The sequence below is a fragment of the Sorex fumeus genome, unplaced genomic scaffold (genome assembly GCF_029834395.1).
Source record: "Sorex fumeus unplaced genomic scaffold, SorFum_2.1 ptg000061l, whole genome shotgun sequence".
Lineage (NCBI taxonomy): Eukaryota > Metazoa > Chordata > Mammalia > Eulipotyphla > Soricidae > Sorex > Sorex fumeus.
The window spans coordinates 8,588,902-8,616,650 of NW_026606118.1; the positions used below are offsets into that span (position 1 = coordinate 8,588,902).

A 27,749-nucleotide genomic window follows, 5' to 3' on the forward strand; every position below is an offset into this window, starting at 1 on the left:
TAATAAATAAAACCATCATAACAGAAGGAAAACCTTGTTTAAATAACAAACAAAACAACCTGTCCTCCCATTTCCATGAGGCAGACAGAGAACAGGGGGCCTGGAAACCAATCTGGTTTTTGGTTTTGTTTGGGGGGGGGGGGGGGGTGGTCACAACTGGCGATGCTCAGGGGTTGCTCCTGGCTCTGTACTCACTCTGCACTCAGGAATTACTCCTGGCAGGTGCTCAGATAACTATATGGGATGCCAAGGATAGAACCCAGGTCAGCCCCATGCAAAGCAGACGCCCTACCTGCTGTGCTATTATTTCTCTGGCCCTTGAAACCATTCTTGATATAAAATCACACAGAAATAAGTCCAGTGAAAGTTCCGGGGCCGGAAGAAGTTCAAGAGGCAGCACGGCCAGCCTGCTCCCCTGCCAGTGCTCAGTGGGGAAGGGACTTACCCACAGTCCACGGTCCCTGAGTCCACCTGGAGTGACCCCTGAGCACAGAACAGAACCAGGAGGAAGCTCCAAGCATCACTGGGCATGACCCACAAAGCCGAAAGAAAAAAGAAAAAAAATAAAGACCCCTGACACATCAAACAGAAGCAAGCTGGTGACAAGTGCTGGTACGTGTGACCATGTGTCCTCACGCTGGCGGGGAGATCTCCCTGCAGGCCTGTGTGGGTTCAGGCGATCCCAGGGATCAACACCCACGGAGACCTCCACGCACACGCGTGATGCACGGATGGCGCAGCCCCGGGCCATTACCTTGCACGCCAAGGTGAGGATATCTTCCGCCCGGTGCTCCGGCTTCATCATCAGGGTCACCCCTTGGGTGTCCTGAAAGGCAGCGTCAGTGGGGACGTCCCACGGGTTGTCCTGGGGAATGCTGTCACCCGTGGGGCTGTAGATCTGCAGAAAGTCATCCACCTGTGTTTGGACGCGGAGAGAGAATGAAAACGAGCCTGAGGCGCAGCCAACGGGGGGAGGCGCTTTGGAAATCCCCCCTCCCCCACCTCCCGCCTACTTCCTTTGGGTCCTGCTTTGGAGCCCTCTGCTTCTGCATGCAGATGGGGCTTTTCACAGCCCGGGTCCGAGGCAAGCGGGCCCTGCCCTCATCCTTCAACCCCCGTGGCACTGAGGCCCGGGAGGGCGGGGAGGAAGGACACTAAGAGAGTCCCAGGCTGGTGACTCAGCCGCAGTGCTCTGAGTGTCTGAGACTGGTCAGCCACAGACCACGGCAGTGGACAAAGAACTCTGCGAGTTCCTCAGTGCCGGCACGTAGGCCCCAGGACGGACACATCCATTCCGTGGCCCACATCCATTCATGGCGACATGAAGTTCACCCTGCTACCCCCTCCCCTAACTTTCCGCACACCTTCCATGTCTGACCCTTCCTTGATTTCTCCCCAACAACCCCTGTTTCTTGAGCCATGGCTTTAAGACCCCCCTTCCCCAAAGCTGACCTTTATTCATGCAAAGTGAAGTGAGTCAGAAAAAGATGGTCAGACATAGAAGAACTGCATTCGTTTGTGGATTATGAAATAACATAATAGGAAACTGGCACCCAAGGAGAGTAGACACAAGGGCCGGGAAGGTTGCCCCATAGTTGGAAGCCTGTCTCATGAGCTGGGGGAGAAGGTGGCTGGGATAGAGAAGGGATCTTCTCTAAGACAACGATGGTCGGAGGGATGGCTCGGGATGGGAGATGGGTGCTGAAAGTAGATAAAGGATCAAACATGATAACGTCTCAGTATCTGTACTGCAAATCATAAGGCCCAAAAGTAGAGAGAGAAAGAGAGAGAGAGAGAGAGAGAGAGAGAGAGAGAGAGAGAGAGAGAAAGAGAGAGAGAGAGAGGCTGGTGGGGAGGGGTAGTTGGGGAGTGATGGGAAGGAATCTGGGGACACTGGTGCTTAGAGATGTGCACTGGTGGAGGGATGCGTGTTGGAACACTGACTGAAACCTAATACGAACAGCTTTGTAAGGGTCTTATCTCACGTTGATTCAATAGCACTGTCCTCCCATTGTTCATCGATTTGCTTGGGCAGGCACCAGTAACATCTCACAACAAATTGTGAGACTTGTTGTTACTGTTTTTGGCATATCGAATACGTCACGGGGAGCTTGCCAGGCTTTGCCACGTGGGTGAGATACTCTCGGTAGCTTGCCAGGCTCTCTGAGAGGGGCAGAGGAATCGAACTCAGGTCGGCAATGTTGGCTGCATGCAAGGCAAATGCCCTACCCGCTGTGCTATTGCTCCAGCCCACGGTGATTCAATAACAAAATAAAATAAAAATAGAATAGAATAAATACACAAGAAGGCTGGGGGACAGTTCAAGGGTTAAAGTACTCGCTGTGCACATGGCCAGCCCTGGTTCAAATCCCCAGCATCATATATGGAGCCCCGGGCACCACTGACTCCCAAGCTCAGAGCCCGGTGGTAACCCCAGCCCCTCCCCCCCCCCCCCCCCAAGCCACAAGGCATTCGCTTGGCCTAGCTAGGAGAAGAGGGGACGAACGCAGACCCATGACTGAGCGAAAGGGCAGGTGTGGGGATGCCGGGGAGGAGGCTGGTCCCCGGGGCGCCCCTCACCCATCCACCTGTCCAACTCCGCTGGGGGGATGCTCTTGGGAAGAGGAGCACAGCCTTCTGCAGAAAGTTGCTGTTAAACGGAAGGGGGAGAGCCGCCGCCGCCTGCCGCCAGCACACAAGCAGCAGGGAGAGCCCCATCCGAGGCCTTGGGGCGCCCACTCTCTGGGGTCCGCCCTCCTGGGGGCACCCGCTGACCCCAAGCCCTGCATCAGCGGGAACCAGCAAGCGGGCGGGGCGCACGGCCGCACAGCGCCGCATTCTGCTCAACGACCAGTAGAGGCCGCTGTGGAGTCAGAAAGCACAGGCAGGGCCCGGGGCGGCTGCAAAGTCTAAGGGCGCTTGAGCACAGCAGGCATGGGACAGCGACAAGGGACAGTCTGCCCGCTGTGCCCTCGTCCGGGAGCGGCTGTTGTGGTGCTCCAGAGGCCACTGGAAAAAGCCATGACAGGCTGAATCCAAGCATGCCACGGATCACCACGCAGGGAGCCCCCTCCCAGTCCTCTGTGTGATAAATGACAAGAAAAGTCATTTTCAGCAGCTCAGAAAAGTTCTAGAGAGAGGCTGGAACGACAGCGCAGCGGGTAGGGTGTTGGCCTTGCACGTGGCCGACCCGGGTTCGATTCCCAGCATACCCATATGGTCCCCTGAGCACATCCAGGAGTTAATTCCTGAGTGCAGAGCCAGGTGTGACCCAAAAGCAAAAAAAAAAAAAAAAAAAGAAAAGAAAATTCTAGAGAGCCAAGGACATGGTGGGGAGGGCATTTGTCTTCACACGGCCTTCCATGCTCAATCCCCACCACTGCAGATGGGCCCTCGAGCAACGCCGGGAGTGATTTCTGAGTGCAGAGCCAAGAGGAACCCCTGAGCACCCCTGTGTGTGGCCCCCAAATAAAAAATATTAAAAATGGAAAACGGGCCAGAGTGACGGTACAGTGGATAGGGTGCTTGCCTTGCATGTGGCTGCTCCCTGCATCCCAAAGGGTCCCCCAAACCTCGCCAGGAGTAATCCGTAAGCACAGAGTCGGGAGTAAGTCCTGAGCACTGCCAGGTGTGACCCCAAAACCAAAAAGGGAAAAAAAAATTTTTTTTAATAAACTGTGCAAAGACATTGCTTATCCCTTCACTGTTCAAGCCAAGACAAAGGTCTCGGGGTGTTGCCTTCTATTCCGGGGGTGCAGGTGCTGCACTGTGCCCACGACTTCCCTTCCCCCACTTCCAGAAAGACCCCTCTCCCTGAGCCCCCCACCCCCACCCTTTCCTTCGGCCAGCATCCCCTGTGGGCGCAGGCTGGCTTTTGCTTTGTTTTGTCTGATCGATTATTTGAGTTCCTTGGTCTCCGTGAAGTTTGAGTTTCCCTCCCTGCCCCGAGCAGAGCTCCGGCAGCCGAAGACCTCCAGAACCAGCCACAACCATGCTGAGACCACTCTCCACACGCATGAAGGTACCGGCAGAGGAACAAAGGCATGTGGGTCCCGGGGCTGAGATCTCCAAGCCTGCTCGGATCGAGGCTGAGCATCCTCCACCCAGATCCTCCATCTTCCAGTAGGCAGGGGTCACACCCACCAATTGGCCCCCTGGCGCTGTGTAAAGCCATCAACGGCCAAGACCCAGAGACTATAAAACCCAGCTCCTGGAAGCTGGACATCTTATCTCATTCTTACTTTGGACAAACTGGCAGGCTACTGAATATAACCTGCCCACACGGCAGAGTCTGGCAAACTCCCCGTGGCGTACCCAATATGCCAAAGACCAGTAACAATGATGGGTCTCAATCTCCTAACCCTGAAAGAGCCTTGAATGTGGCACTTTTTAAATTCTCAGGGCTAGGACGAAGGAGATGTTACTGGTGCCTGCTCGAGGCAATCAACAAACAACAGGGTGATCGTGATCATGAAACCACATGCACAAGCCCCCAAGGTCAGGAGGGGTGGAAGTGGGGAGCAGAAAGGGGCAGATCATGCACAGACCCTAGCAGAGAGGAGAGAACTTTCCAGAAACTCTGCTGAGATTGACACGTGCTTCCCACAGACGGTCCACTTCTGAACATGGGAAAGCATGTGAGAATGTCACTGAGGTCAACCCCTGGCAGCCTAAGGGGGTGCCCCCGTGGGGGAACAGGGACCTCTCAAGCCCTCAGGGAACAGCCCAACAGGGGACCTGGGACACTGCGGCCTCACCAGGACAGACACTCGCTTTGGTGGCCAAACACAGCTGGCAGGGACACGCCTAGGGGAGGACTTTCGATACTGACACTCAGTGGGTCCGGAGAAAAAGCACAAGTCAGAGGGCTGATGCCAGGCGTGGCTGCAGGGGAGAAGGGAGAGATGCGGGTGTTCCTGGAGCACACACAGACCCAGGGCCGGGGCCTGGTATCACTGCATGAACCAGGGAAGGGAGAACTCCCAGCAGGCCAGCCAGGACCGCCCTCTTGCACACACAGGAAATCTGCCAAAGACAAGGGCCGAGGAAGCGGGGTGAGCGTTGCACCTCTGTGAACGTCAGAGCACAGAGGGCCGGTTTCCAGATGCCCCCAAACCCCACTGATCTGAAAGGAAGACCCAGCCATGTGCGTCGGTCATGAAACTGCCCCTCTTCATGCACTGCTCACACTCGGTGCCCAGGTGCAGGGAACGCTTCCTGCAGATGCAGCCGACAACGTGGTGGGCAGGAGGAAGCCGTCTCATTCAGAGTTTCCAATTAACAAAACCAAACCCCGCCTCGTCTTTTTTTTTTTCCAGCTCAGAGTTAACGACGAACAGGACAATACTTCATTCATTCGGTGCCACCCAGCAGTGAGACACCCCCGCCCCGCAACCCCCGGAGCCCGAGTTTCCAGGGGAGCGAGCCAAGGTTCAGAGGCTGCCAGGCCCTGCAATAAAGCAGCTGGACTGGGTCTCAGCAGGGGGCTGCGAACGCAACCCCCCTCCCCCCACATCCCCACCCAGACCCACCCTGCCAACACCAGCAGAAGCGCACAGGGAAGACTTCCAGTTGTGGCTGGCCAAGATCCTTCTCCAAACGCATCAATCCCACCGACTTCATCCCCACCCGAACAGAGACCACCTCAGGGAGAGCACTGCAGAAGGGGGCACCCAGTAGCCATCAGAAGGATGGTGGACACGCCCCTCCCCCGGGGCTCATGACTACAACCCTCCCCACCTCCCGCACACATAAGGCCCCTGACCACCTCATGGTCACACTAAGGGGCACAGTACACAGACCGTACCCAGAGAGGCAGCTGGCATGCGGCCAGCACTCTCTCATGGCTGGCCAGGAAAGCTCGGGAACGGTCAGCGTGATATCCCCCAGGCGCCAGGAGGGAGTTCTGGTCCCAGCTACCCGTAGGGCTCTTCGTCCCAGGCACGGCACAGCTCACGGGAACACCACCACCGAAACAGCCTTGCAAATTGAAACGTGTTTCTTTTTTTTTTTTTTTTGCTTTTTTGCTTTTTTTGGGTCACACCTGGCAATGCACAGAGGTTACTCCTGGCTCTGCACTCAGGAGTTAGCCCTGGCGGTGTTCAGGGGACCATATGAGATGCTGGGACTCGAACCCTGGTCGGCCACGTGCAAGGCAAACGCCTTACCCGCTGTGCTATTGCTCCAGCCCCTGAAATGTGTTTCTTAATTGTCCCCAACCAGAAGCAATGCTTTGTTAACATCAAAAGGGATGAGAATTTCAACTCGCCTGCATAGGGGTCTGGAAGGAGGAGCAAACGGTAGCAGACACGCTGAGCGTATGTAAGGTCTGGGTTCGAGCCCTGGGACCGCATGGTTGCTTCCCCAGCACTACTGGCAGAGTCCTTTCGCGTGCGCGCGTGCACATACACACACACACACACACACACACAAACACACACACACACACACTCACAGAGAGATGTAATGCTATTTTCCTCTCCTCACAGAGCAAAATGGGGCTTGTCATCATCAGAGAGAGAGCAAAGCAAGTGACCTGGGTTTGCTCTGCCTGGGGCCAGGCTCAGGAGTAGCCCCTGAGCATTGCTGGGTGTGGACCCCCCAAAACAAACACACAAACAAACAATGGCAAGAAGGTTTACCTCACAGGAGCGACTGGAGTTCTGAGGTAGCTGAGTTCCAGAAAATCCGTGGCTGCCACCTGAATCGAATATCTGACGGGCAAGAGGGAGAGAAGGAGGTCAGTGAGCCATCTCTATGATGTCCACTCGGCAGCAACCCGGCCGGAGAGAGAGTGCAGTGTGTGTGTGGGGGGGGGGGGGGTGCTGGCCTTGCACGAGGCCAACCTAACTTCAATCCCAGCACCCCATATGGTCCCCTGGGCCCTCCAGGAGCGATCCCTAAGCCAGGAGTAACCCTGAGCACTTCCCAGAGGTATAACCAAAAATACAACAGAAACAAAATAAATGAATAAATTTTTTAAAAAAACTTACATTCTACTACATCTTATAGTCTTTATTTCACAATTTGAACTGTTTGAAACTCTACCAATGTAAAGTTTTCACTTTGCAAAAATTTGGCATTTTTTTCTCTCCATTTATTTTTATTTATTTCATTTCCATTATATTTATTTCCATGTATTTAATTTTCTACCATATCATATGGCTGGAGCGATAGCACAGCGGGTAGGGCGTTTGTCTTACAAGCGGCCAACATGGCCGAGCCAAGTTCGATTCCTCCACCTCCCTCGGAGAGTCCGGCAAGCTACTGAGAGTATTTTGCCCACATGGCAGAGCCTGGCAAGCTCCCCGTGACGTATTCAATATGCCAAACACAGTAACAATTGTCACAATGGAGATGTTACTGGGACCGCTCGAGCAAATCGATGAACAACGGGAGGACAGTGACAGTGACAGTGACCATATCATCCATATTCCCTCTCGGAGAGCCCAGCAAGCTACCAAGAGTATCCCGCCCGCACGGCAGAGCCTGGCAAGCTACCCATGGCGTAGCTTGCATAGCTTGTTCTCGATATGCCAAAAACAGTAACTATAATGGGCCTCATTCCCCTGACCCTGAAAGAGCCTCCAATATGGCAGCATTTGGGAAGGACGAGTAAGGAGAGGCTGCTAAAATCTCAGGAGTGGGACGAATGGAGACGTTGCTGGCGCCTGCTCGAGCAAATCGATGAACAACAGGATGACAGTGATACAGTGATCATACAGATACTGATCATTTTCTACTGAATATTTTTTGTTTGCCTTTATTTTGGGGCCACATCCAGTAATACTCAGGGGTTACTTCTGGCTCTGCACTCAGGAATTACTCCTGGCAGTGCTCAGGGTACAACAAGAAATGTCAGGGATCGAACCCTGGTTGGCTGCACGCAAGGTAAACGCCCTACCTGCTGTCCTATCTCTTGAGCCCCAGTACTGACTATTCTTGTAACTTTTAACTGAGAAGTGTACCTTGCCTAAGATGTGGGACAGAGTTCAATGTTGACTGGCAAATGGCCAAACTCAAGCTTAATGCATGATTTTGTAATATGTGCACTGAGTCAATATTGGGACAGCACATAATTAAATAAAGAAAAACTAGGAATAATTTACTTTTCCCATTATTTACATTTGCTATGTTACAGTATAAATAATGAAAAGTAAAGAATAGTACACTTAAACATTTATGGACACAAATTACATCAACTTCATTTATATAAATACCCAATCATCTCATGTCTTTCTAAAACAAACAAAAATAAATAAAATATTCATCCCAGGGCTGGAGAGACAGGACAGCAGGTACAGAGCTTGCCTGGCATGCAGCCTACCTGGGTTTGATCCCCAGCATCTCATATAGGGTGCCCTGAGCACCCGCCAGGAGTGATTCCTTAGCGCAAAGCCAGGAGTGAGCCCTGAGCACCACTGGCTCTGACCCGAGCACCCCTATTCCCACACACACAAAAAAAAATTTTAATCAAATGCTTTTGTTTATTGAGAAATCTGATGTTGACAGCCTCTGCCACATACACAGGAAGGGCATTTAGGTGCCTTTCGAATTAACGAAGTGTCTAGGAAAAACAAGCAAGTTATTAAATTATTCATCACTAAAATCATTTCATTATACAGACCTGACTTCCTTGATCAAAACCAGATATGTCTCAGACATTTTTAAACATCACTTTTAAAAAATACAAGTCTGGGGCTGGCGCAATAGCACAGCAGATAGGGTGTTTGCCTTGCACAGGGCCGACCTGGGTTCGATCCCCAGCACCCCATATGGTCCCCTGAGCACCGACAGGGGTGATTCCTGAATGCAGAGCCAGGAGTAACCCCTGCGCGTCGCCGGGTGTGACCCCAAAAGCAAAATAAATAAATAAATATAAAAAATATACAAGTCCTGAGGCCAGAATGATAGTCCAGTGGGCAGGGCATTTGCCCTGTATGAGCCAAATTAGGTTCAATCCCCCACATCCCATATGGTCCCCTGAGCACCACCAGGAGTAATTCCTGAGTGCAGAGCCAGGAGTCACTCCTGAGCATCGATGGGTGTGACCCAAAAAGTGAAAAAAAAAAAGAAAAAGAACAATACAAGTGTGGGGACTGTGGAGGCAGATCAAAGGGCTCCGGCTGAACATTTTAGATGCTGTTTTTAAAAGACATGAGATGACTGTGTGGATATTTACATTAAAAAAAAGTTAGATTCCTCCAGCAGTAGCTGGGATTTCTAGTCATCCATAATCTATAATAAAGGAATGCATTTACAATGAAAAGCACCACATTCAAATTACAAGCAGAACCCCAATTTTAAAAAGTGACATTTTACAATGCCACCTTTCTTAGAAGTTAATTTCATTTTTATAAAGTTGTTCACAATAATTCATTACGTTTAATATTTGAACACCAATTCCACCACCACCGCACCTTCCCACCACCATATTTCAAATGTCTCCATCCCAAATCTCATGCCCCCCCCAAACCATTAATTTTGGTATTGCTCATTATGAATAATCTGCTAAAAATGGCCCAATAAAGTTTCCTTAGAAAAATGCCACATCTTAAATCACATGGATGTGTAGGTACAAAAACTGCTCAACACTGTTCACAATAGCCAGAAACTGGAAACAACCCGAGTGCCCGAGAACAGACGGACGAATGGTTAAAGAAACTTTGGTACATCTTCACAATGGAATACTATGCAGCCGTTAGGAGAGATGAAGTCATGGAATTTGCTTATAAGTGGACGGTCATGGAGAGTATCACGCTAAGTGAAATGAGTCAGGAAGAGAGGGGCAGGCATAGAAGGACGGCATTCATTTGTGGAGTATAAAATAACATAACATGAGACTGACACCCAAGAACAGTAGACACAAGGGCCAGGAACATTGCTTCATGGTTGGAAGGCTGCCTCATGAGCTGAGGGAGAAGGCAGCTGGGATAGAGAAGGGACCACTAAGTCAATGAGGGTTGGAGGGGTCGCTCAGCATGGGAGATGTGTGCTGAAAGTCGATAAAGGACCAAACGGGATGGCCTCTCAGCATCTGTATTGCAAACCACAATATCCAAAAGTAGAGAGTTATGGGGGAAATTGTCTGCCATGGAGGCAGGGGGGAGGGGTGGAAAGGGTGTGTGTGTGGAGGGGGGTAATACTGAGGACATTGGTGGTGGAGACTGTGCACTGGTGGAGGGATGGGTGTTTGATCATTGTATGACTGAAACTCAAACATGAAGGCTTGTAACTGTTTCTCACGGTGATTCAATCAAAAAAAAAAAAAACTGCTTGTGTCAAAGCAGCTTCCGTTTCCCCCACTCCTTCGGCCGGTTCTCTCCTCACTCTGATCTCCCATCTCAAAGCTGTGACCAGGCCCAAGAAGCTGGTCTGCAGGACACAACAAACTATGCATTAAAAGAAAAAAAAAAAGTCTGAATCTAAACTAGCACGGAATGTGCCTCTCCCCTCTCGGTGCTGTGCGAAAGCCTGTCGGAAGAACAGCAGCCTGTGAAAAAGAGCCCGGCTGCCCTGAGCTGCAAACCTGCCCCTGAAATGGTCATGGGGAGTATCATGCTAAGTGAAATGAGTCCCCTGGTCGGGGAGGGATGCGTGGGCCTCGCCACATCTGTGGAAGAAAGAAAACTCTCCCAGACCATCTGCGGGAAGTCCATGGCCGCACTCCAATACCAGGTGCCCAGCGGTCTTAACTGGACAAAGCCCTAAAACGGCCGCTAGAGCGGCAGCTGTCACCCCTGGGTGGGGCGGAGGTGAGGGCCAGCCGGGTCCCCCCACGGGCGCTGTGAACCAGCCTCTCCAGGCTCGTCTGGGGTAAACTGAGGGCGACCATCCTACCAGGCACCAGGCAGGGCACTACAGAAACATGACAATACTTCACTGCACAAAAAAACCCTGCCCAGTAGGGGAGGTTTTTTAAACAACAACAACAACAACAAAAAGACAAAGAGAAACAGAATTAAGGATTCTGTATTGGCAAGATGGCACAGTGAACATCAGAGATGCTGGTGGGGAGAACAGAGGGGCTGGTGAGCTGGTGCCCACCCCCTACCCCCAACATCCTATAACCGAGACTTTCATCTCCATGTGTGGAAAAGTATTAGCCCCACGAGAGGAAACAAAAGGGTGATACATTCTGGGTATCCTTTCTTTCTTTCTTTCTTTCTTTCTTTCTTTCTTTCTTTCTTTCTTTCTTTTTGGGTCACACCCGGCAATGCACAGGGGTTACTCCTGGTGGTGCTCAGGGGACCACATGGGATGCTGGGAATCAAACTGGGTCGCCCACGTGCAAGGCAAATGCCCTACCCGCTGTGCTATCTCTCCAGCTCCTCACTCCCCTTTATTTTTGCTGTGGTTTTGGTTTTGGTACCACACCCAGCGATGCTCAGGGCTTACTCCTGGCTCTGCAGTCCGGAATCACTCCTGGTGATGCTTGGGGGACCCTATGGGATGCTGGGGATCGAAGAAGATTGGCCACATACAAACCAGGCGCCCTACCCACTGCACTATCTCTCTGGCCCCCCCGTGTGTATCCTCTTTCCTTAAGTATCTGCAAGTATCTTCTCTCTCCCCATATCCGGGCTCAGCAGGGGTAAATGAGCCAGGTGTGAACACCTCTCCAGGAGTTCTAAAGAGAGGCTGGCCAATGCTGGCCCTACCCAGATTGCATTGGGGGGAGCCACCTTTATTTTTTAATTTTTCTAATATTTTTTTTCTTTTTGTGTCATACCCGGCAATGCTCAGGGCTTACTCCTGGCTCATGCACTCAGGAATCACTCCTGGCAGTGCTCAGGGGACCATATGGGATGCTGGGAATCGAACCTGGGTCGGCCGCGTGCAAGGCAAACACCCTACCCGCACCATCCCTGGGGAGTCATCTTTAATCCCCACAGTTATTAGTGTATGATGTGCCAGGGCTGTAGGGGGTGGGGCAGCCCCTCCCCCACCCGCACCCCCGCTGTGCAGTGCGCCCTCACCTGGGTGACGGAGGGCCTCTTCTCCTTGCCCTTCCTGGCCAGCGTGTCCAGGCCCTTTAGGGAGGAGAAGATCCCCTTCTTGCTCCTCGCCCGCTGCGTCAGGGACAGCGTCCTTTTCCGCAGCGCCGACTCGTCCCTGGAACACACCTGATTGGGAATGTGGTTTTGAACACTCTCGGTTTGCTTTGGGTGTCGGGGATGGGGGGTTGCATTCAGCTTACTTCGAGGTTTACTCCTGGCTCTGTGCTCAGAGATCACTCCCGGGGGTGCCAGGGATGAATCCCAGGTTGGCCGTGAGCTCCCTGTGCTATTTCTCTGGTCCTGGGAAGCCCTCCCACCCACAAAGATGCCAGCCCTGTACTCCTTGCCCAGTGCTCCTGCACAGACTGGGGTTGCAGCCACCGCCCCGATAGATGCTTCCCCAAAGGGGTGACACCATTCCCCAGAGGCTGCTGGAAAGATGGGGGGGAGGGGGGGACGCACACTGCTCTCTCTGCTGGACAGCTGACACTGGTGGCCACCACACTTCGTGTCCACACTCAGCCATGTTCAGCTGTGACCCACCGGTGGTACACACCAGCAGCAACACTTTCCAAGGGCAACACTGCGGGCTTTTATTTTATTTTTTTCCTGAAAAGGCGACAGGGATCCAAAGAAGGGTGGGAACCTTCTCCCTCGCACCGTGATCTCGCTGGAACGTTCACACAGGTTCTGGAAGGAGGCAGCAGTGGGCCCCCGGGGAGAATCAATTCCCCCCACTCCTCGTCCTGCAAAGCCCAGTGGACACTGGGCAGCTCAGATCAAGCCAAGCACGTCCATGCGACAATGGATTCCCCTCTGCCTGTTCCTGGGTGCGGAGCAGGCAGGTCTGAGACCAGATGGCCGCTGCGGTTCCCCGGACCCCTGGACAGGGCAGCAAAGCCTGGACTCTGACCCCCCAGGGGCCCCGATCTGCTCCTGGGCTGGTCAGCTCTGAAGGCGGGAGGCTGAAGCAAACAGAAGCTGCACTCCACCCCCCACACACACCAAACCCACCCACGTCACCCCGCCCGTCCAGCCACTTACCAGAGCGTGGAAGGAGGAAACGGACAAGATACCCAGGCGGCTGAGGGCCAGCTTGGAGGGGCGGCTGGTCGCGGCCAGCAGGCTCTTGGGATTGGGCAGCTCGCCGCCCTGCAGGCTGGCCAGGTAGCAGCGCATCCTGAAAAGGTCCATGTGGAACTTCTCCAGGTTCTGCTCCCACTGCTGAATCTACGGGACAGGAAGAGAGCGGCCTGAGGTCGGGGGACCCACTGCAGAACCCCCACGGGGCAGGGCCCAATGCTGCCCCAGGCCCCTTCCCCGACTGATCCTAGACCCCCTCCTGGCAGGCCCTGGAGCCAGAGAGTGCCACTAGGACTCTCTCCTGGGGGATTCTGCAGCCTCCAAGGATATGTCAGAACCTGGTGCAAAGCACCATTATCCCCAGAGAGGAGGCAAAGGAAGAGGCAGACGAGCCCGCTTCCTTTTGGTTTTGGCTTCCCTGGCGATGCTCAGGGCTCGTTCCTGGCTCTGCACGCGGGGATCACTCCTGGTGGTGCTCAGGGAACTGCATGGCGATTGAACCAAGGCAAACACCCCGCCTGTTGTACCAGCACCCTGAAAGTTCAGGAGCCACAGATGGGAACGCTCAGGGCTTACTGCTGGCTCCGTGCTCAGGGTCAGGGGTCACTCAGGAAACATATTGGGTGGTGGAGATTGAACCTGAGCTGGCCACGTGCAAGGAAAGCGCCCTCGCCACTGAACTATCATCTACAGCCCCAACACACATTTTTTTAAAAGACAATTCTCTCAGCTTCCTGAATAAAGAGTGTTATTAGTAATAATTATTATTAAAATGATAATGTTATCTGACATCATATTTATTGGGGAACGTCTGGACCTTTTTTCCCCTTATGTTACTCCAAACTGAAACAGCCCAATCAATTCCCTTAAATCATGACTGTTTTTCTTTCTTCTTTCTAAATTCTCTACTTGAGCATCCTTCATCCTTTTTTCACTAGTTTTTGAGATGAAAATCAGGATATAATCACTAAAACTCAACCTTCTCAACCTCTATATGCTTGGAGCTTGTGTTTTTTTTTTTATTATTATTATTTCCGTTGCATATAAACTACTGCCTCTCTTAAGTTTTTGTTTGAGACACTGTGACAATACTGTTGATAATGGGGCTCAGTGTGCCAATGCCACACACACACACACACACACACACACACACACACACACCCAAGCTTGGACTGCTCTTTTTTCTTTTTTCCTTTTTGGGTCACACCCAGCAATGTTCAGGGGTTACTCCTGGCTTTGCATTCAGGAATTACCCCTGGCGGTGCTCAGGGGACCATATGGGATGCTGGGAATCGAACCCGGGTCATCCACATGCAAGGCAAACGCCCTACCCGCTGTACTATCACTCCAGCCCAGGACTGCTCTTAATACCCATTAGGGATAAAACATGAGGACATGGAAGAAGGGAGGGGGAAAGAAAACACGTCACTCTGAGGAGCTTTTTGTTATCTTTCAGATAAAAGAAAGCATGAGAACAGCCAACTTAAGGGGAGTGAGCCCATCTCTAAGCGCTGACATAAAAGCAATGTAAAGCTCTTTCTGCTAACAGAGCTCAGGGGATGGGGGAGGGAGGAGTGTTTGGGGGAGGTGGGGTGGGAGGGAAACAGGGGACATTGGTGGCGGGAAACGTACACTGGTGAAGGGTGGAGCACTGCATGACTGAAACTCATGACCGTGTTTGCAACTGTACACTGGTGAAGGGCCAGGTAAAGTTGGAACATTGCAATACTGAAACCCAATCATGAACAACTTTGCAACTGTATACCTCATGGCATACAATTTAAAAAAGAAGAAGAAGAAGAAGAAGCATCTGAAAAGTAAAAAGAAAGAAAAAGAAGAAACCAAAGTGGTTTTTGCGTTTTGATCTAAAGGGATAGCCAACCCCTTCCATTGATTCTAAACCTCAAGTCTAATAAACCTATATTTGTTATAATTATTTAAAAAAAAAATAAAGCTCTGGACTCAGGAGGAAGGAGAGGTCGGGGCGAAGGCCGGGAGCTAAAAATAGCGAGTGAGTAAGTGACAGCAGGCAGGGGTGCCCGTTCCCGGCCGCACCCTGCACTTCTGGGAAAGCATGGGTGCCCCTCGCCACGTGACTGGGGTCTTGCTCTCGGGACCATGGCCGTGCTTGCCCGACAGGATAAGCCGCATTCACTGGAGGAGGACATGGAGGAGGTCTCCTGGGGTCCACCCCAGCACCAGACCCCACTTGCTCCCACGAAGGGCCCCGTGGGTTTGGCTGACGTGAGGTGGCACCAGGCTGGCGAGCCGCCCAGAGACAACCAGCTTTCAGGCTTTTGCCATGTTGCTCGTACAAGAATGCTCACATGCTTGGTTGAAACACAGTAGGGGAGGGGAGGTTTTGGTCCCAGGGTCCTGGCTGCGGTATTTGTAAATCTTTGTTGCAAATTGTGGGACTCCCCAGGAGTCACTTGTTTTAGTGTCTTGTGTGTGTGTGTGTGTGTGTGTGTGTGTGTGTGTGTGTGTGTGTGTAGTGCTTGCACATACTTTGTTGTGGTGTGATAAAGAAAAAATAAAAAATAAAAAACCTCTGGCAGCAAAGCTGTCAGGACCCCGAGGTGCACATGTGGGGCACTGGGGACTTGAACTCATGACCACAGGCTTGTACGGCTGGCGCCCTAAGTCCCTGCACTACTCTACATTTTCCTCTCAGAGGCAAACCACTCTCTAGTCTGACAGAACTGGCAGCTTCTGGGGTCCTGGGGATGAGAGAGAAGACACTCCTACTTCTTCCTCTCACACCTGCACTTTAAGGGCCTGAAAAAAAAAAACAACTGCCAGGATGACACAGCATTTTACTCGGCCTGGTCCCCTGCTATCCCCTAGCATGGAATGTCCTTCCTCATTCCTCTCCTGATAACCCATTTCATCATGAAACAGCTTAGCACCCCCTCCTCCAGGAAGTCTGCCAGGACTGCCCAGGAGAGTAAACTTCTTGCATAGTATCAGGTCAGAATTCATTAAAACGTGTGACGCCCTAAGCTCAACTGCCGGTGTCCCTGCAGGTCCAAGGGCACCCTGAGGGGACAGACAGCACCTCCCTTGGGTCTAGCCTAAGTGCATCGCCTAAGCCCATCTACCACTGACATCCACTGGTACCCCCTGGGGTGGAGGAGAGCCCACGAAGGTGACACGGCCGACCCGGGTTAGATCCCCGGCATCCCAAATGGCCTCCCCCCACCCCCGCAGCGCCGGGAGAACTCAACCAGGCCTCCCAAACAGTCTCCCCTTCGTTGCTGTCTACCCCCAAGCCACCCACCACCCTCTGGGACCCCCTCGCCCTGGATGCTGTTTTCTCTGAGGCCTTTTCACTTTGCTCCTGGACCACAACACCCAGATGTCCCCACGTGATCCGTCCTTGGAGTGAACCAAGCCAAGGGCAGGTTCGCTCAGCCCCAGGGGCCCTGGCCACCCGCGAGGGCTCGCTCTGCCCGCTGAACCTCCCCTCTGCCTCTCTGGTCACCCTACAGGAAGCCCTTTGGGGACGGCTTGTCCAGAGCTCCAGGCTGGAATGAGGAGCAGACAAGAGGGGCCGGAGTGACAATCCAGAGGGAAGGGCAACTGCCTTGCACACGGCCGACCCGGGTTTGATTCCCAGCATCCCATAGGGCCCCCCAAGCACTGCCAGGAAAAATTCCTGAGCACAGAGCCAGAAGGAACCCCTGAGCATCACTAGGTGTGACCCCAAACCCAAACAAAAAGTGAATACGACAGAACGCCCAGCCTAAAGGCCCCGACTTCCTTGGAAAGCAACTCCCCGAGCCTATGGGGGAGACCAGAGCCACGGGCAGGTGTGCATGTGACCCCATCAAAAACTAACCGAAGTCGGGCCCAAGCAATAGTACAGCGTGCAAGGTGTTGGCCTTACACACAGCAGAACGAGCATCCCAGACAGTCTCCTGGAGCACAGAGCCAGGAGCAAGCCCGGAGCACGTCTGGGTGGCCCTAAACCCCACCCCACCCCCCACCCCCGATAAAAGAAACAAAAGCAAGACAACAGTTTGGGCCCGTGCCTCGGACATTCAGGAATACCTTCTCCCCACCCCTGGCCCCGTCCCCCCAGCACTGTTTTGTTTTTTCTTTTTTAATTTTTGTTAGTGAAATACCATGAGGTACAGTTGTAGACTTACAAATTTTTGTGCTTGGGTTTCAATTGTACAATGATCAAACACCCATCCCTCCACCAGTGGCCATTTTCCACCACCACGGGTCCCAGTATCCCTCCCACCTCCCATCCCCCCATTCCACCCTGCCTCTGTGGCAGGGCATTCCCTTTTGTTCTCTCTCTCCTTTGGGGTGCTGTGGTTTGCAAGAGAGGCATTGAGTGGCAATCATGTTCAGTCTATAGTCTACTTTCAGCATGCTTCTCCCATCCTGGGAGGATCCTCCCAACACCCTTTATTTGGTGCTCCCCTCTCTATCTGAGCTGCCTTCTCCCTCAGCATGTGCAGCTGGCCTCCGGGCCATGGAGTGAACCTCCTGGTACTTATCTTGGCTATTCTTGGGTGTTAGTCTTCCAATTTGTTACTTTATGTCCCTCAGATGAATGCAGTCTTTCTATGCCTGTCCCTCTCTTTCTGACTCATTTCGCTTAGCATGATACTTTCCATGTAGTACCACTTATATGTAAATTTCATGACTTCATCTTTTCTAACAGCTGCATAGTACTCCATTATGTAGATATACCAAAGTTTCTTTAACCAGTCATCTGTTCTCGGGCACTCAGGTTTTTTTTTTCCAGATTCTAGCTATTGTTTACAGCGCCCAGCACTGATTGGGAGTAACTCACAACACCCGCGTGGCCTCCTTGGACAGGAACACACACCTGGTTCTCGATGGCCTTCCTGTTGCGGGGGTCACTGACCACGGCCAGCTGCAGCCCGGCCATCTTGCGCATCTTGCTGTCCATGTCGATCTTCTGCGCCAGGCTCCGGGCCTGACTCCGCAGCAGCCGCACAGTGTCCTCCTTGCCCTGCCGCTTGGCGAGGAGCGAGGCGCACGCAGAGTGCAGTGCCGTCACCCAGTTCTCCAGGTCTGTCTGGCTGGTGGCCTGGGCGCAGGGTGGGGACAGGGGAGAGGCCGCGTGAGGCTCCCAGGCCCCTCTCGTGGGCGTGCCAACCCCACCACCCCAACCCGGCACCTTTGCTCCTTTAAAATCCATCAACGCTGACCCCACACCCGGGCCCGCAGTGCCAGCCTCCGGGAGGGGTTCGGGGCAGAGTGGAAAAGACCCTGCAGCCCCCACAACCTCAGGGGAGCCCTAAAAAAGACAAACCCCATCCCCCGGGGAGGGAAAACTATTGGGCCTGACGTCCTAATTAGGGGCAGGAGAGAGAGTACAGCGACTCAGACACTTGCTTAGTACATGGCTGACCAACCGGGATTAGGTTCGATCCCCGGCATCCTATACCATCCCCCCCGCCCCGAGCACCGCCAGGAATCATCCCCATGCATCCCTGGGTGTGGCCCCCAAACCGAAAGCAAGTAAATAAATAAATGGTTTTTTTTTTTTTTAAATGCAAAGGTAAGGGCTGGAGCGAGAGCACAGCGGGGAAGGCGTTTGCCTTGCATGCAGCCGACCCGGGCTCAATTCCCAGCATCCCATATGGTCCCCTGAGCACCGCCAGGAGGAATTCCTGAGTGCAGAGCCAGGAGTAAGCCCTGTGCATTGCCGGGTGTGACTCAAAAAGCAAAATTAATTAATTAATTAAAGATAAAATAAAATGCAAAGGTAGACACCAGAACAAAAATGCCACCAGTGGTTAAGGACACAGTTCGGGTGAAATGTGGGCAGGAGAGCGGGAGGTCAGACACCATAGCAAGACACACACACTGTGGACTCCAGGGCACCATGTTCCTGTGTGAGAGGGGTCTTCTCTTACACATGAACAGGAGGGGCCGGAGAGAAAGTACCAGTGGTCAGGGCACTTGTCTCGCATCTGGCCGGCCCCAGTTCATCTCCGAGCATCCCGTCAGGTCCCCAGAGCTCACCAGGGATGATCCCTGAGCTCAGAACCAGGAGTCAGCCCCAGCGTATCTGGGGGTGACCCAAAGGGCAAAAAAACAATGAAAAACTCAGCTCTCCTGGTCAAATCTTTCCGGCTTCACTACCAACTCCAGGCTGGAGATTCGATAGGGGGGTGAAGGTGCCTCCTGGAGGGGCCCCCGTATGAGCCCCAGAGCACTGCAGGGAAGGAATCCTGAGCACAAAGCCAGGAAGTACCCCTGAGCACTGCAGGGTGGGACCCCGTCTCCCCACTCCCTAAACGCCAAACACAAAGACAGGGCTTGGGGTCGCCCACCTCACATCAGAGAGTTACTTCCGGGCAGGATTCCTGAAGCTTCTCTCTGTGCCCTGGGGACCACCCCACAGACAGCAGCCAGTATCCAAAAGCCCAGGAGGATGAGTGATGTGGACACCCCCTCCCCTTCCCGCAGAGGGTCCCTGGTTGGGGTCCCAGCCGTGCCCTGGAGCTCAGCTCCTTCCCCACCCCCGTGGGCACACGTCTGACCACAGCACCCCCCCCCCCCGCCCTCCCCCCGGCTGGGAGCACGCAGGACCTGGAACAGGTAGACGTCGCCGAAGGCGTTGCTGAGGCAGAAGACGTGCTCTTTCTTGGGGTGCTCGGGCACCGCCTGCACGATGCTGTCCTCGGCAAGCAGTGCACACCGCGGGGCGCTGGCCTGGTCGGTGCAGTTCTTGCCGTAGGTCTCATAGAAGAGCAGGGTGCAGCCTAGGGGGAGCAGAATCTCGGCGTCTGACAGTGGGATGGGGCGGTGAGGGTGCCAGAGGGGTGAGGGGGGTGAGAACTGTTGGACTGGTCCTTTAAACCTCACCACAGTGGGGGGGGGGGGTCCTCCTTGTATACAATCACGCCTCGAGGGGCCGCCAGGAGTAAGCCCTGAGCACCGCCAGGAACAGCCTCAGAACCAAAATAAAGAATACATCTTGCTTGCCTGTCTAAATTAAAGGGTGTCTTAGTTAAAGAAAATCCAAAGACAGGCTGGCGCAATAGTACAGCAGGTAGGGTGTTATGCCTTGCACACAGCTGACCCAGGTTCAATTTCCAGGATCCCATTTGGTCCCCTGAGCAACGCCAGGAGTGATTCCTGAGTGCAGAGCTAGGAGGAACCCCTGTGCATCGCTGGGTGTGACCCCCCCCCCAAAAAAAAGAAAAAAGAATAATCCAAAGGGACAGGGGCCGGAGAGACAGTACAGCAGGTAGGGCACTTGCCTTGCACACAGCTGACCCAGGTATGATCCCCCACCCCCACCTGCCCTGAGCACTACTAGGAGTGATTCCTGAGTGCACAGCCAGGAGGAAGCCCTGAGCACTGCCAGGAGTGGCCCCAAAACAAAATGAAACAGAATCCCATTGATAGGGATGCAGGGAGAGGAGATGACGGGCTGGCCCGGGAGGAGAGACAGAGGCACGAGGAGGTGCCGGCCTGGCCCTCTCTGACCCTTGTCCCTGAGCATCGCTGGGTGTGACACAACAAGAAAAAAAAAAGTTGCATAAACAGGGACTGCTCCTGGGCCCTGAACAGTGCTCCCTGCACCAGGGGGCCCTAAGCCGTGCTCCCTGCTCCAGGAAAGCCTGATGTCCCCCCTCCCTCCTCGGGAGAGGCCAGTCCACGTCCTGCTGCATGTGTCACAGGCCAAGAGCAGGGGGCCGGGGGCTGGCGTAAAGGTGACAGGGCTCCACCCGCTCGGTTCTTTCCAGTGAGTTGGTGTTTGCTTCCCGTGTTCCCCTGACGGTGTCCCCTGCCTGGCTCGTGTGCAGAAGAAGTACATGCATCCTCCGGCACAGACACATCTCACACAGACCGTGGCCCTTCTCCCAGGCCAGGCCTGGCGGTCCGACAATTGCTGGCCTGCGATGGCTCTCCCGCTGACGAGGGTGGGGGTGGCAACTGGAAGCCCCCGAACCCAGGGAACTGTCTTAATCTTCAAGGTGCAGGGGTTAATGGAAAGGGGCTTCCTAGCACCCCCAGAGTTGTGACAACCAGTCCTGCATAACGCATCCCCGAGAGCTGTTCTGGCATGGAAGCTTCTGGGAGGGGGGGTGATGAGGAGGGGGGTACCGGCTCATAAGAGCCATGAAGTACAGGGACAGAGGGGAGCCATGACGCCAAGAAAAAGAGCAACACGTCTTGGTGCTCTCCCGAGAAACACCCTAAACCAGTTATGCTCCACACCTCATTCTCATCCGACAGAGCCCCGAGCACCCTGAAAGCGCTTAAGGATTCTGGTCTAGGGACGCCTCTGTATCTGAGACAGATCCTGCCCGCCTGGCCCAGCCTTCAGCCAGCAAAGTCGCTGGGGCCACATGCACAGCCACTCACGGGAAAGTCAGAAGCAGACACGCCCTCCGCAGGGAAATCGCCCCCTCTGCACACAGTTCACCCTCTGCACACAGCTCACCGTCTGTACACAGTTCACCCTCTGCACACAGCTCACCCTTGGCACACAGTTCACCTTCTGCACACAGCTCACCCTCTGCACACAGCACACCTTCTGCATACAGCTTACCCTTTGCACACAGCACATCCTCTGCACACAGCACACCCTCGGCACACCGCTCACCCTCTGCACAGAGTTCACACTCTGCACACAGCTCACCCTCTGCACACACTCAGCCTCTGCACACAGCTCACCCTCTGCACTAGCTCAGCCTCTGCAGACAAACAAGCCTCTGCACACAGCTCACCCTCTGCACACAGCTCACCTTCTGCACACAGTTCACCCTCTTCACACAGCACACCTTCTGCACACAGTTCACCCTCTGTACACAGCACACCTTCTGCATACAGCACACCCTCTGTACCCTCAGGCTTGGGGATACTAGCCGTCCCCAGCACAGTCACTCTCCCCTGCGCCCCTCTTGAACTGCCTTCCTTCCATCTGTCCGGGAGACGTGTGCCCACGTCCCTGCCTTCCAGCTTCCAGCGCAGAAGTCCACCGAGCCCCAACAGTACAAGTGGGGTTCTCCGCCAAGCAAGTTAAACGTGGCACACCCGGAGTCTCAGAGGAAAAGGTGTAGAACGGCACGTGGGAAAGGTCACACCAGGGGTGGGGGAAAAAAAAATCTTTATCACACAGCTTTCCTGGCTGCAAAGGAAAGGCAGGAATGTGCCTGAGAGCGTTTGCACACATAAAGCGGCCTTTCTCTGGGGGCACTGGGCGTGCTTTACACACCAGCACAGGGGTGTGGGCGCGGCAGAGTTGGCACCATAGGGGAAAGAAAGTCCCAGCTGGCCCTTGCTCAGGGGCTCTGAGGGCCCAAGGGAGCATCAGGGGGTATAGGTCCCTGCAGGACCTCCCGGCCTTTGCGCATGACCTGCCTGTGATCATCCCCGGCCCCCTGCAACCCCTGCATGTGCACAGACACACACACACACACACACACACACACACACACTGCTCTGAGGGACAATTACAGGCGACCCACCCTCGCTGGGCATCGCCAATGCCTCTTACTGCAAGAGATCATGCCTTAAGGGCCCCCCTGTCTCTGCCCCCCACCTGTGGGAATGGGGAATGGGGGAGGGCGCGCTCCTCTGGTGTGCTGGACACTGACCAGAGAGGCAGCACAGTGGGCTGGGTACTTGCCTGGCCGCAGCCTCCCTGGTCTGCTCCCCTCACGTGGTCCCTGAGCATCACCAGGAGTGGCCCCTGGGGTGGCCCCGCCAAAATAAGCAGCACTAACCTTGTACCCCTGAGGTGTGTCTGGAAGCACTACCTTCGGCCCTGGGGTCCACCCCCGCCCCTCCCCGAGACCAACATGGCCAGAGACCCATGCCGGGTACCCGCCCCTCAGCACCCCACTGGGCCAGGTCCACAAGGCAGCCTGTGCACAGACCCCCAGCTGCCCCCATCTCATTCTACACAGACGGGACCTGGAGGGTCCCAAGGCCCTCACAGGGAGAGCATGTGATGTGAGTACTCAAATAGGAGGTGGGGTGACTCCACACCAAGCAGTGCTTGGGAGCTACTCCTGCCACAGTGCTCCAAGTTGCTCCTGGGGACGGAGGGGGCTCTGGGGACCCAGCCCAGGGTTCCCGCATACAGCTCAGTGCTCCAGCCCTTGCTCGAGGAACCCAGAGTGCAGAGCCAGGAGTCAAAAAGGAAAGCAAACGAAGAACAGAAAGAGCATCAGTCCCAGGAAGGAATCCGGACAGCCCGAGGAGGGGGTGCGAGGGAACACCCAGCAGGTGCTCGGACCTGGCCTCAGGGGCCCCTTTCACTCTCCCCCACTTAGAGGAAGCCCTCTGAAAATCTGAAAATCTTCAAAGGAATCTCCTGTGCTGTGGTATTGTCCCTGGAGGAGAGAGTGGAGCCTCAGGCAGAGACCAGTACAGAGGAGGAAGGGGAGGAGGGGGAGGAGGGGGAGGAGAGATCAGGAGGGAGGTGGAGGAGAGGGAAGAAGGAAGGGGTAAGGAGGAGGAGGGAGGGGGAGGAGGGCTTAGGGAGGAGGAGGAGGAAGAAGGAGGAAGGGGAGGAGAGAGGAGGATGAGGGAGGAGGAGGGAGGGAGGAGGGAGAAAAAGGGAGGAGGGAGGAGTAAGGAGGAGGAAGGGCACAGTCCCCCCATTAGGTCCCTCTCTGAGCACCAGGCAGCTCCTCTAACGGCCACCAGATGGGGGACAGGTGCGCCCGAGGTCAGGATACACTTGCTGCGGTGCATAGATCATGACCATGGACCTCACTGTCCCTCCCGGCACCCTGGGGTCAGTCCCCCCACATCCCACCCCTCCCCCCCAGCACCACCAGCGCTGTCCTTCCTTGCCAGTGCTGGTGACAACGCTTCTGACACACACAGTGACTGCTTCCTTTGCATTTGGGGGGGGGGGGGGGTGACGGGGAGGCTCTGGTGGGTGCCCATGACAATGGGATGAGCTGAGGTCACCGAGGTGGAATGAGGGATTCCTCGGCTGTAGAGCAGGCAGAGGACATCTCGGGAACTGGGCACGGGCAGGCGCAGAGCAGGAAGGAAGTGGGGGGGGGGGGGGGTGCGGGGCAGGGGAATCCCTCTGCCAGGGCGAAGAGACCTGGTCAGGGCGTCCCTCCACGGGAATAAGTGGCCACGCTCACCTTCCATCGCTCCCAACCCGAATGAAGCCAGCAGGGATGTGAGCGAGCCCACCCACCCCCTACCCCGCACACGGGTCCGAGACCCCAGGCCTGCTGGCCACAGGACGCTCGTCCGCTGGTGCTAGCTCAAAGGAATCTCCAGCCCAGGGGGCGCGGGAGGAGAGGAGGGGCCCGGGGGGACACTCACCCTTCAGCGTCACCCAGTACTGCTTCCACTTCCTGCGCGTCACCAGCTCCAGCTTCCGCTCCTTCTGCAGGGTGATAAGGGGCTTGAAGAAGAGCCAGCCAGCCTTGCGGACCACCCCCTGCTCCTTCTCGAAGAGCAGGTCCAGCTGCTCCAGGGAACTCAGCGACTCGCTGCTGGACTCGGCGGTCCCCGACGACGTGTCCCCGTGCTCCGTGTGCGCCCGGCTCATCTCCAGCTCACGCATGAAGTTCTCGTAGATGTTCTGGCGGAGGGCGTCGCTGCCCAGGGCCAGCGCCGACTCGCTCCGCTGGGACAGGGTGTGCGCCGAGTCCCCCGCCGACGGCAGCCCCAGCGGCTCCACGTTCAGGCCATCGGAGTGACTGTCGAAGTACTCGCTGCCCTCCTTGGACCTTGGCTCCTGTGGTGACAAGGCAGATCCCCGGCCCGTGAGAGGGTCCCGACATCCAACCCCTGTCCCCTCCCGCTAACGCTGCCTGTCGCAGAGCCCAGGGCTGTTCACACAGAGTAACTCTGTCATCACCGTCTCTGGACCAGGAGGAAAAGCAGATGCCAGGCTGCAGGATGTAGGGCCATCACCGGCCACCATCCAGATCTCAAGGCTTTCTCTCTCAGAAGGGAGCAACGTGACCCCCACCATAGCCATACCACCGGACTCCGGCGCCAGGCTGTTTGACCTGGGGTGCAGCAGTGAGGGCCGGTGAGAGCCCTCCCTGCCCCAAGGGACCCAGCCCCGACAGCCAAAAACTTCAGAACCCAACCCCCGCCATGCTTAAGGCTACTCCCAACATATCAGGCCAAGCCTCGTGCACAAGTGAACCTTTTCCTGGACCGCGTGACCACATTTGCGGCTGCATGACACATCATAAGACATTCCAACCCATTCTCCAAGAGTACCACACCACATTTGATGGGGTTCAAATATATATATTTGAACCAATATAGAGGGAAATATATATATGAATATATATATTTTTTCAGATATACATACAAAAGTTCTATCACTCAACCTTTAACAACAAGTTTGTGATTTCCTAAAGAAGGTCTTAATAGCTCCTGCCAAAATAGAACAACCTTCACACTATTTCCTCTATGGATACTTTTTTGTAGCATTTTCAGCTGTTTCTCATAACACACAATACAAAATATACTATTTCGGTTGTGCTTTGGGACAGGGATTGGGGCTCAGGATGGAAACATCCCAAATCTGGTGGTGGGAAGGTGTCATGGTGGTGGGATTGGTGTTTGAATATTAAATGTAATCAAATATTGTGAACTACCTTATAAAATAAAATTTTTTAAAAAATAAAAATGTAGGGCCAGGAGCCAGAGAGAAAGTACAGTGGGTAGGGTGTGTGCCTTGCATATGGCCAACCTGGGTTTAATCCCCGGAACCCCATATGGTTCCCCAAGCCCGGCCAAGAGTGATCCTTGGGGGTGGAGGCAGGATCAAGCCCTCAGTTAGCACAGCAGGGTGTGGCAACAACCACAAATGACAACAACAAAAAATGTAGGGCCAGGAAGGTAACAATGGGTTGTGCCAGCAAGCTTGGTTCCCTGAGCACCACTAGGAGTGACACTCAAGCCTGAGGCTTTACACCAGATGGGAGGGGGTGTAGCAGAGAAGGCAACCCATCTCGACTAAAATACAAACAACACAGAAGGCATAAACTATAACAACATCACTTTAGTAATCTCTTAATAGCTCCATGGTGAAATGCAACAATCTTCACTAACTATCTTGTAAGGGAACATTTTTTGATCATTGAGTTAGCAATGAGTTAGTCTCCTGCCCCCACACCTGGCTGTCCTCACCAGGGCCCCTTGGAGGGGGAAGGGTTGAGTTTCTCTCCCCACCCCCCCCCCCCCCCCGCCCCGAGTAGAGTCCCAGCAGCTGAGGACCTCCGGAGCCAGCCACAGCCATGCTGGGACCACTCTCCACACATCTGGAGGGGCCTCATGCATGAAAGATCTGGCAGAGGAACCCAGACATGAGGGTCTCGGGGCTAAGGTCTCCAAGCCTACTCAGATTGGGACTGGGCCTTCTCCAGCTAGATCCTCCATCTTCCAGTAGGTAGGCATCACACCCACCAGCTGCCGCCAGCGCCAGGTTGTTCCCATCAACGGCCAAGACGCAGAGACTATAAAACCCAGTTCCCAGAAGCGCACGGCCACATTTGCGGCCGTGCGACATCTTATTATCTTATTTTCCTTTGGAGAACCTGGCAGGCTACCAAAAGTGTCCTGCCCGCACGAGAGAGTCTGGCAAACTTCTCGTGTCGTACTCAATAATGCCAAATACCAGTAACAACGATGGGTCTCATCCTCCTAATCCTGAAAGAGCACTGAAATGGTTCTTTTAAAATCTCAGGGCTAGGAAGAAGGAGACGTTACTGGTGCCTGCTCGAGGAAATCGACGAACAACAGGATGATCGTGATCGTGAGTTAGAAAATTATTGATAACAAGCGAATAAAAATAAATTATTTAGGGCAGGCTTAAGGGAAGATTGGGTGGTTAAGGGAAGATTGGAGACAATGGTGGAGGGAAGGTGTCGTGGTGGTGGGATGGGGGCTGGAACAGGGAATGCCTGTAACAAAACATCACGAACAACTTTGTAAACCACAGTGTTCAGATGAAGTGTAAGAGGGAAATTCGAAAATATTAATTAATCAAATGGTCAAAAGAATGCCTGAGGCTATGAATAGCCCGTGAGCTCCTGAGGAATGGTCCAAAAATGAATGAATGGATGAAGGAATACATGAAACACAGAGACCAAAAAAAAAAAAAATTCAAGCCAAATAACACCGTCCATCCTCCAGAGAACCCTCTGCTGAGTGTGAGGAATTTCCTAAGGATGCGAGCAGACGCGGCTCACGCAGATCTTGAGTGTTGGCTGGGCACCAGGCAACCCCTGGCACTGCTTGGCCTCTACCATGCCAAGGAGCCCCTCAGCACCACTAGGTATGGCCAGAACAACACCCCCCACCCCCGCCGCCACCGAAACAAAGATTTCATGTGACTGTCATCTTTCCCTCCTAGATGATGTATAGCTAATCTAGAAAATGGCAAGTTCCTAGGTTGTTCGGGTGAGGACACAGGAAATCACACAGAAACTTCTGCTATTCACAATCTCTTCCTCTGACCTCCCCACCAAACCCACCACCTTCCCCGCTCCCCTCCTGGTCCAGGCCTGGAATCCCGAACCTCTGATTCCCCGACTTCAGGGACTAACAACCACCCACACTGGGGAGGGTCCTTAGGCATAAAAGGGGGCGGCAAGTAACTGCACCTTTTCGATTTTGTCCTGTTTTATGTTTTTTTTTGTGGGGGGGGGGGTCACAGCTGGC

General features: G+C 54.1%; 1 protein-coding gene across 1 annotated transcript in view; it reads right to left on the reverse strand.

Moving 5' to 3' along the window:
* TIAM2 (TIAM Rac1 associated GEF 2) overlaps positions 1 to 27,749 on the reverse strand; it is a 122,455-nt gene that overhangs the window by 86,928 nt on the left and 7,778 nt on the right. Inside the window, exons 2-8 of the mRNA XM_056126388.1 lie at positions 24,384 to 24,801; positions 19,665 to 19,837; positions 17,929 to 18,153; positions 13,044 to 13,229; positions 11,979 to 12,125; positions 6,642 to 6,713; positions 755 to 916 (exon numbers count right to left, since the gene is read on the reverse strand). Coding sequence (XP_055982363.1) covers positions 755 to 916; positions 6,642 to 6,713; positions 11,979 to 12,125; positions 13,044 to 13,229; positions 17,929 to 18,153; positions 19,665 to 19,837; positions 24,384 to 24,801 — 1,383 coding nt within the window. The remainder of the gene's footprint in view (positions 1 to 754; positions 917 to 6,641; positions 6,714 to 11,978; positions 12,126 to 13,043; positions 13,230 to 17,928; positions 18,154 to 19,664; positions 19,838 to 24,383; positions 24,802 to 27,749) is intronic.